Below are 10,467 nucleotides of genomic sequence, written 5' to 3'. Positions count from 1 at the left end.
CCGAGAAATGACCTTAAATCCAAGAAACATCGTAAAATCTGCAAAACTTTCTAAAATCCTCAAAATGTCCTAAAATCCAAGAAACATGTATGGGGCCCCTGTCCTCCTGCCCTTTTGCAGAGTGTCCCTGATGTATGTCCACGGTGAGGATTTCAGATTTCAACCTGCTGAAGTTTCTCCTGGTTAGAATTCCTTCAGTGTTTAGGAGGTTTTAACTGGGAGCTGAATTATCTACGGAGGCCACGCAAACAGAAAAAAACAGGAAAAACACTGAATGAAGCAGTTTCATGTGTTTGGTTTGTCCGTTCTGGGCTGCTGTAGAAACATGGCGGTGCAACATGGCGAGCTCCGTAGACGAGGACCTGCTCATTATGCAGATATAAACGGCTCATTTCAACATGTGGAAAACACAGCTGTTCTTGTTTTCAGCTGATTTTACACTGAAGAAAATGCACCGGTGAGATTATGTTGACTCTCTGATGATATATCCCCCTGAATCCTGCATGCTGCAGCTTGAAGCTCATTACCAGTTTCCACAAAGAGTGCGAGGCCACAGATGTGCTGATTCAACCCTCTTCATCTCTGAAATGAGCAAATTTGTATTTTGAAAGATGACGACCTTGTCACAGAACACATTCAGCTGCCTCACATCTCGTCTCAATCAAACGGAGATCAATCCCCCGTTCATCTTTGTCATGGCTGCGATCCATTTATCCATTTCTGCAAGTGCACGGCGGCGCCCGGGGAACACGTTCATCATCGCTCCCAAATTAAACTCTGTCACGAATTATCACAGAGGTGCAACAGAGCTGGCACATTGTTTACATCTAATCAATACTCTGAGTAATCGATGCAAATTATCTGCATGCGATGCGTGCAAAGACAGATGGAGCTGAGAGGGTGTTTTCACAGCGCAGCCTCTTTTAATGGGCACGGCTTTCAAACTGAATCGTCCAACGAGTCATTCAGCAGCAGAATAATTTAGTACAAAAAGGACAGCAGGACGACTGTTTCAATCCGTCCAGAGACCGGAGATGGTTGCCAGGCAGCCGGCCGTCGAGGGAGGTAAAACCTCTTGTGGACTTCAGACAGATTGATTTATCAATTCAAGGCCAAGCAGAGCAGCGGAAAAGTGACAGTGATCAAAAACCTCATCCATAAACATCAGACAGGTTTGGACCGGACGGGAGATGTTTTCCATGAGTGCAAAACCTGCAACAAAACCACAACGTTAAAGGCCCTGAGTATTCAGTGATACTCAACTTACGGCCAACGATCCTAGATATTGACCTAAAATCCTAGAAACACCCTAAAATCAGAAAAATGTCACAAACTCCTAGAAAGATCTGAAAATCCTAGAAATGTCCTAAAATTCTATAAATGTCCAAAGATTTTATATATCTGCTAAATTCCTAAAAATATGCTAAACTTTTTATAAACATGCTAAAATCTTAGAAATGTCCAAAAATCCTAGAAAAGCCTTTAAATACAAAAACTATCCTAAAATACGAGAAACATCCCAACATTTTGGAAACATGTAACAATCATAAAAAACATCCTAAAATCCAAACTGTCCTTTAATCTTACCAGCATGTTTGGGGCCGCTGAGACTGGCCCCTGAACTCTTGACAGTTTCCAAAAGTGGCCCCAAAGAAAAGCAAGTTCAGTGTCACTGGTTTGGGGAGATATTTTGGCAGAAATGGAACATATTTCCTTCAGTGTACAATCAGCTGAAATGCCTCAGAATGAGCCTTTATCTGCTTTATTCTGTTGTGTTTTGTGATTTGGAGGAAGAGACTCGGTGGATAATTCAGCTCCTGAACAATAAACACTGAAGAAATTCTGACCAGGAGAAGTTTCAGCTGCAACCTGTAATTCAAAGCAAGACGCAACAACATTTTCCTAAAAATAACACATTTTACCTTCAAGTCAGATACATGAATGAAGAAAGTGGATATTTTTTTCATCGTACCAGTTGGTTTTATTATGACAATGCACACTCGATAAGCAAAAAAGCCTTGGCATCCTGCAAAAACCAACAAGATTATGACAGGTCACTTGCTCGAGCCTGCATCGACCAGCCACCGAGTGGACTGCGCCTTACATTATTATTGCAAAGGGTCACTTTCAGTTGAAACTCATTAGCAAACATAAGGACATAAAAATAAAATTTGTGATTACATAAAATATGGGTCATTCCATCTTTGTATAGTGGGAGATACATTTCGATATGCAAACACACACGATTAAAATAAAACACTTTAAAAATGTGACCCATGACGAAAAGAAAAGAAAAGAAAAGAAAAGAAAAGAAAAGAAAAGTGTACATATTTGAATCATAATCGAACTTCTAGGCTAAGATTTTACAAATCACAGAAGACTAATCATTCATTTTCTTGTAATAATCAAACGATTTGAGGCTGTATCAAAAACTCGGTAAAAAAATTAGAAGGAGATTTTTCAGTGAGCTAATTCAAGGTTCTTTCTTCCTCCTGGATCTGGGCCTCGATCATCTCCTCTGTGACCTCTAAAATATGAGAATCTGTACAATCCCATCTGAATGGCACACACAGTTTCTCTGACCTGGGAGAAGAACTGCCTCGTTACATAAAAAAATAATTATCCCTGCTCCAAAATAATCTGAAGGGCTCCTTTTCCTGTCAGCGAACGTGTGTTTAGGGAGGAACTTTCACTTTTAATATAGTTTTGTTAACTTTAGGAAACGCTGTGGAAGCCTGCTGAGACCATCCGCATGACGTCAGCTCATCTGCGTCGCTCTCCGAGTCAGTCTGTCGCCTCGAAGCCAGAAATTAAAAACCATTACGGGAAAATCAGGTTCTGCGTTGTAGTTAAAGACGTAAAATGTGGGCTGCAGAACAGTGAATACGGCTCAAACTAACGTCAACAAACGGAGCAATATGTGAAGTAACTGCAGAAACAGAGTCGATAACAGTTAAACAAGAACAAGAAGATGCGTTTTTTGGAGGAAAAATGAGACGTTTTCACCTTTTTTCTGACTGGATTTGGCAACAGTTTGAGTTACTAACTGGCTGTATTGGTGGTTTAGAGGATGTCCATTGTTAACTACTTTTTCCACCAACATGAAACAGGTTCCAATCCACCTCTTTTTGAACCTTTTAGAGCATTTCCACCAGAAAACACTTCATAGTTTTGTTGTGTTTTTATTACGGGGTGAGTTTAATATGTGTTATGTGCAATGTTTGCGCGAATGAAGTATATCTTTTCATATTGCATCGTATCGACTCATATCATATTGTGTCATATTGTGTAAGTGGGGACGTGCTGTCCATCTTTATATAGAGTTTAAGGTTCAGGCTGATACTGAACACAATGTTGAGCTCACATCATCACGATGGTCTGAGAAAATCGCACAAACAGAAATCTGCATTAATCTACATATTTTGCAAATCCTGCAATGACAAGTCAGTCAGATAATCTCCTCCATACTAAAAACAGTAGTTTTCTCACATTAACCTCCTCCCACACAGTTTCCTGCCACCTTATCGAGCCCGTTAGATCTGCTGAGGGCAACCGAGAGGACGGTGAGATTTCCATCTAATGGGCTGTAATTGACCTATCGTCGTATAAAACAGGAATAAAAGAGCTCCTGCAGGTCATTTCAGCGAGGCAGTCCCTCTCCTCCCGCCCCCCCACCACCACCACCACCAAAAAAATATCTATCTTTCAGAAATACAGTGAATTTAAAACCAATGAAACAAACAAATTATTTTATTATTCTTCTCTAAATCTTTTTAGGCTACCTTGTTATTCTCATCTTTACTAGACATTGTGAATAAGGATAGAAACAGACAACTAGTGTTAAAAGGCAAACCGTACTGAATCTGAATAAACACTCATTCACACGCACACACAAGCACACGCACACGCACACACACCTCGGCCTCCCGTCCTCTTGTGTCGTCTGCAGGGTGATCTGAGATCCTTGTGGTGGATTTTGTGTTTTCAGAGAATCTCCTCGGTAAAAAGTTGTTGCCTGCAGTGGTCTGATGGCAGTTCATGTCTCCTCGTGTTATCGAAAAGCAAGACAAAAGAGCTGTTAGGCAAACGATTCAGTCCAGAAGAAGAAAAAAAAAGAAGAAGAACCTCGGGATAATGATGAGAAATCCAAAATAAAAGCCAACAGAGGAAGAAATGAATGCTGGGAAGGGAGAGCTCGTCTCCCAATCGTCGCAACTGGTCGATCCAAAAGCCAATGTGACGAGAATTTGTTTGTCTTAGGCCACGTTAGTCGCTGGGCTACCACTAAAAACAGTAGTCCCTCCCAGCTGGTTCAACCAATCATCCCATCTGTGAAACGCCCCCGCCCACGCCGAAAGTCCCCCATCGCTGTTTTTGTACTTTAGCACCTCTTGTCGTCGCTCCCTGTAAATGTCCAGACAGACAAACACCAGAATGGAAACCGTCGCAGTTCCTCAGGCGTCCTCTCCCTCCACCCTGCGAGGGGAGGGCGGAACAAGTCTTAGGGCGGCACGTAGGGAGGTGGCGATCTGTACGGCGTCATGTTCTTGGGACGGGAGCCTTTTCCCTCCATGGGAGTGGTGAAGGGAGGCGGCGGCTGGTAGGGAGGCGCATTGGGGTCTTCGTCCCGCAGAGCTGTGTACTCCCCCAGCAGCTCCTGGTTGAGCGGGGTGGTCTCCGGCGTGGCCATGTTGGGGTACTCGGGCGGCGGGAGAGGCGGTTTCTCCTCCTGAAGAATCAACGGCATGCTGGAAGACGGAGGCGGCTTCGAGTCGTCGAGTTCGTCCGCAAAAATGATGGGCACGCCTTTTTTGATGAAGGTGGCCTGGTCCTCGATGGTCAGCTTGCCCTTCCGTTTCTTCCTGTAGCAGATCATCGCGATGATGCCCGCTATCAACAAGATCGCCGCCACCACCACAGCAGGAATGACTGTGTGGAGATAGACGTCGTCCGTGCTCTGCCGGCCCGTGCCCGGAGCGGGAGTGATCGGTGGGGGTTCTGGTATATCGATCTCTCCCGGCGGGATGAAGGAGTGCGTCCTGCACGCCGCCCTGCCCTTCACCGTGACATCCAGTGGTCTGAACTCAGGCTCCATGGAGTACCTGAAGGTCTGCGTGGGTCTCCCGTCAGCAGTGGCGAGCGTCCGGCTCATGGCTGTGAGCTGTTCCTTTGGACACGGGTGCTGCGGGAGGCTCGTGTTCGTCCACTCCACCACAATGGAGCCTTTGCTGATGTTTCGCAGACTGACCGTGCTGCTGTTGCGGTCCCCGAGCGCGTACGCCAGCTTCTTCACCAGAAGGATCTTTTTGTGGATGTCGTTTGTTATCGACCGCGGCTCACCGTCGAATCTGGCCGTGAAGATCACAGGCGTCTTGTCGTTGGTGGGCCAGCGGCTCACACGCACCTCAAAAGCATCAATGGCATTCAGGCCGCCTTTGTCGGTCGCCTGCATGAAGTATTCGTGTTTCCCGACGTGCCCGACGTCAGGCAGGCCGTACAGGAGCTGGCTGGTGGTGTTGAACTGGATCCAGGAGCCCTCGCCGACCACTTCGTTGTGGTTCTGCCTCAACGTCAGACGCAGCTTGTCGGTTGTTCCGTCCTCTTTATCAAAGAACGTATCAGACGGGATCTTCACCTCGAAATATGTGCCGACCAGCGCATTGACCTGGTCGATGGGGTTACGCAGGACGGGCTTCTCGTTGTACGGGTCCGGGATGATGGCGGGTGACGGTGTGGTGCGCCTGGACGGCTTCACGGTGGAAGTCTTTGGCTCTCTGGGCACCGGTGTGGTTTTGGGTCTCTTGGGTTTCTTGGTGGGTCTTCTGGTTGGTGCAGGCGGCGTGGCGGTCGCCTCTGTGTACGTTGGTCTGGTCATGGTGGGCTGGATGGGGAGGGTGCTGGTGGTCTCCATTACTTTTGTGGGCTGAGGGGGTCCAAGCGTCGGGGTGTGGGCGATGGGGTCGCGCACTCTGATTGTCGGCTTCCCCGGTAGAGGAACGGGGCCTCTCACAGGTGGAGCAGAGCTTTCGGTCGGTGCGGCGATGGACGGCGACGAAAGAGTCGGAATAATCCTCACCGGAGGCTCCACCACGGTCGTAGGAGGAAGCACGGCCAGAACAGGAGTCGGCGTGTTGTTTAACTGCCGCCTCACACGTTTAGGGACGTGGGGCTTCTTGTTGGCGATGTGCCAGCCCACCACGGGGTAGCCCAGCTTGGCGGACATGGTGCCTTCCTTTGCAGGACCCTGGACGCTGTGTATGTTCGGGACGGTGCTCTGGTCCAGCGAGCAGCCGAGCTTCCAGGACAACAGAGCGCCGTTTTCCACCACCTGAGGAGACGGTGAGAAGAGTGCATTTAATTATCCATCTGCTCATATGACACCTTTAATTATTCACACACTCGCACATATTTACGTATACCCGGGAAAAACAATTAATCCAACATTAATCATCATTTTGGCTGCTCACAAATCATGATAAACTGCGAGATTTATGTTTAAAATTCATACTGCTCGGAGAGAACTCAGCTGCATATGAAATCAAGCACGTCCTAATCTAACAGCAACTTTTAAAGAGATGCCATACGTATCCACATGAACTGCAGGCCGAGAAACAAAAAGCATCCGTTCATCGACCGCCGTCATTCAGTCTAGTCTAGTATTTCAGATTTGGGAAACTTCTCTAAAGTGTCAGTTCCTTGGAAAGCGCTCTATGAATAAAATTTATTAATTTTGTAATTATAATTACTGTAAATCTGCTTCTTTAATGTTTTATATTTTATTACGTCTGTAAAGCATTAAGAGTTACCCTGGTGTATAAAATGATAGAAATAGAACAAAAAACAAATAAAGCTGCCTTGACTTTATGTTAAATTTTATTTATCTTTTCCTTATAGGTGAATACAGCACTGAATTCAGGTGAGGAAGATCCTTTTTATGAATCGTATTTTCAAGAAAAGCAGGAGTGATGGAGCTCAGTGTGAAAGTGAAGGCAGCGCTCTGTTGACTTAATTTTGGGTATAAGTTTTGGAGTTTTATATTTATTTTACATCGGGGAAATGGACTATAGATGAGGACCCGTCTAACTTTGATGCACATTTTTGTACATTAGCAGAAAAAATATTTTGTCCCTAAAATCAATAACTTGTGATGATCATTTTGGCCATAATATTGCAGCCCTAACTTAACCATGAAACCACACAGCCACACACACTTCTTCTGATTGAACACGGACTCAGGGCTTTGCACAGCGACTCACCTTTTTGGCGTTCCCCGGCCCCGCCATGAACGCAGACATGTCGAACAGCCTGTTGTTGACCACAGGGAGGATCTTCATGTGCTGCAGCCCCACCCCCGAGAAGCTCCTCATGTCGTCCAGCAGCTCCACTCGCTGCTCCGAGCTCATTTTGGTCAAATCAGCGTCCAGGATCACCGTCAGCACCGTGACCGGCTCCTCGTTGCTACACATGAAGGGCTGGACATCGTCCTCGCTGGAGGCTTGGTTGGACGCCAGCTGGGCCGAATCTGCGTCCAGATGATCCTCAGGGTGAACCTCGATGGAGAACACCTCTGAGGACAAGGAGGACTTGCTGTGGTTGGAGATGGAGACGGAGATGTAGTGGACACCTTTGTCCTCCTCCAGAGGCAGACCCTGCAGGAGTCTGCTGCTGGCGTCCCAGTGCAGCCAGGCAGGGAGCGAGTCCTTCCCCATCTCTGTGATCTGACAGAGACACAAAACACAACGTTTTAAGAGAGGCGTCTTCACGAATACAGGTGGTTATTTGATTTGACGGCCAAATCACTAAATCGAGTGATACTCAGCATACTGGGTCCTAAAAAAATCCTAAAAGTGTTCTAAAATCTGAGAAGTGTCCTAAAAATGCCCTAAAACCCTGAGACACGTTGCAAAATCCGACAAACGTAAAATCCAAGAAATGTCCTAAAATCCAAAACATATCCTAAAATCCTAGAAATGTCTGAAAACCCTAAAAAAAACCTTGTAAAATCCTGGAAAGGTCCTAAAATCTGAGAAATGTCCAATAACCTAGAAACATCCTAAAATCCTAGAAACCCTTTTTATTTCAGACTTTTGACTAGAAAAACTCGACACTCATTTCTGAGCCACATATTAAATTCATCTCCAGATTTCAGCTTTCTGATGATGTGAATGGATTTTATGTGACATATACTGATGACCTGATATCTCCCTTAAAAAATTCACTATTCCTCTCCCCCCAAAAAAATGGGTCAATGTGGGTCTCAGAGGGTTAAAGAAAGAAAACAGAAAGTGAAGGAGGAAACAGAAATTATAGGCCTTTCAGAGGCAGAACATTTGGCAGCTGGTACTTGTGGAAAAGGTTACGTTTGCTTATGAAACAGGTAATATATCTGGCAGCTTCCTGGGAAAAAATATTGGCCAGAAGGCGAGATCGACAAAATATACAGTTGGCACAAACAAAACTTTTAACAGAGCGTGAAGCTGTTTTGGTCTCGTCACACTCACAGTTTGTAGTTTTCATGTCGTGTTTTTGTGTTTTTCCTGAAATGATGTTACTGAAGCAAGTTGTGCTTTTAATTTCTGGCAGAGAGAGAAAATGCAGAAACAAAGCGCTGCTACAAATGACACAAAACATGATTTACCACTGTGACTATGCAACATGGTACACACACACACACACACACACACACACACACACACACACACACACACACACAATCAGTGCTCTCAATTGCAATTTAAACCCCGACCAAAATTAAAATAACTTGGCCAATTATACGGCGGGGGACATCCCCGTGGCAGGAGGCTGATGGAGAGAAATGCATCACGGGGGAGTGACGATGCATCCGTCCGCACACATAAATCCAAAAACAAGAACAAATGCACGGCGCGCGCCCCGGCCCCTACAAGTTAATTCTGCGGCTAATAAATCCTGGTTGATAAATTATGTAGAGGCAGCGCTCCCCAGACACATCATTAATGCTCTAACCAGCACACAGGCAGCGCCGGGGGAAAACACACGCACAAACACACACACACATAAACACACACACACACACACACACACACGAGGCCACAGAGACACACACAAGGCTACACATTGAAAGCTGTGTGTGCATTTTCCGTCTGATTTACAGTACACATGTGGCCGCCCTGACGAAATCAAACACACACACACACACACACACAGACACACACACGTTTAACACACACAATCATCCTCTCATGGATGATTCCTCTCAAACCTTCCTCCCCTCACACACACCCTCCTCAGGCCTCCGCCCTTTTTTCTCAGAAACATTCAGATCTTTTTATTTTCTATTTTTTAAGGAGCAGCAAAAGATCATCATAGAAATTCATTATTACCAACTATTTTCTTTTACGGCTGTCCCATATATCAGTTTTTAGGCATTGATTGATTGATTGACACAGTTTTAATGTTTGAAAAGGAGGAAGAAGTGTATCTGATCCCACGCCTCTCCATTAGTCGTTAAATAAATCTGCATATGCTTCCTTACTTAAACATTACTGAATACATGAGTAGATATGAAATAAATATCTACACACACACACACACACACACACACACACACACACACACACACACACACACAGGAGCTTTAGTGAGAGGTGTGTGTGATTAATCGAAGCTTTGACGGAAATCTGTCTTTTATTTGGAACGTTGGTTTTCAGTCAGTTCATTTATAATAATTCATAAAGGTTTAAATCTCCAGTTTCATCACGCTACAATATTATATTTATTCTTTGGACAACAATACAACATTTGCATATCACAAAGCCCGCCACGATATGATTTTGATTCGATTCAGAAACCTGCGATCGATATGAGACGATATTTTCTGCTGGTCGGTTACAGATGAATCTGCGTTCTTTTGCTTTTGGCCAGAAAAACATCTCAGACTGCATCTCGCTTCAGAACAGCACGGATGAATTTCAGCCTTCGTGCACACCTTCGCACGTTTTTTGAAAGAATTCACGCCAATTTTCTCGTGTTTCAAAGGGTTTAAAAAAGAGTCAACGGCTTCAGGTTGAGAACATCCTCTTTGACTCACATTTTTAAATTAAATGTCCTATGAGAATAATTAATAATTAATATTGATGCAGAATGAATAATGTTGGGTTACTATGTAATTTTTGGGCTATTTGGGATTTTCAGGGTTGTTTAAATGAACCATTTCAGTGCTGATTTGTGTGTCAATTTCAACGACTGAACTTTCGAAGTATTCGGGTCAGCCCTTTTTAAATAATGTTGTTCTCCTGCTTTTCTTTGTGCCTCCGGTCTCCTGCTCCTCTCCCTGTGTGCTCCTGTGACACCTCGCGCCTCCTCTGCGCCCCGGCCTCCCTCTCTCCTGCTGTCATCATTTCAAAATGTCACGATCACAATCTGACAGGCCTTTTCATCAGGAGATAAAAGCTCATTCCTGAGGTGGCGGCGTGGAAAGATGTCATG

At 45.0% G+C, this 10,467-nt stretch overlaps 1 protein-coding gene across 1 annotated transcript in view; it reads right to left on the bottom strand.

The window, feature by feature from the left end:
- Positions 1 to 1,957: 1,957 nt before the first annotated feature.
- Positions 1,958 to 10,467, bottom strand: part of dag1 (dystroglycan 1) — a 67,923-nt gene continuing 59,413 nt past the window's right edge. Inside the window, exons 3-4 of the mRNA XM_088071049.1 lie at positions 7,257 to 7,718; positions 1,958 to 6,328 (exon numbers count right to left, since the gene is read on the bottom strand). Coding sequence (XP_087927175.1) covers positions 4,502 to 6,328; positions 7,257 to 7,718 — 2,289 coding nt within the window. The 3' untranslated portion in view covers positions 1,958 to 4,501. The remainder of the gene's footprint in view (positions 6,329 to 7,256; positions 7,719 to 10,467) is intronic.

This window comes from Plectropomus leopardus, chromosome 2 (genome assembly GCF_026936395.1).
Source record: "Plectropomus leopardus strain MGB_pleo_1.0 chromosome 2, ASM2693639v1, whole genome shotgun sequence".
In the NCBI taxonomy this organism is placed as follows: Eukaryota; Metazoa; Chordata; class Actinopteri; order Perciformes; family Serranidae; genus Plectropomus; species Plectropomus leopardus.
The sequence above is the reverse complement of the archived record's forward strand: the minus strand, read 5'-3'. Positions and strand labels throughout refer to the sequence as shown.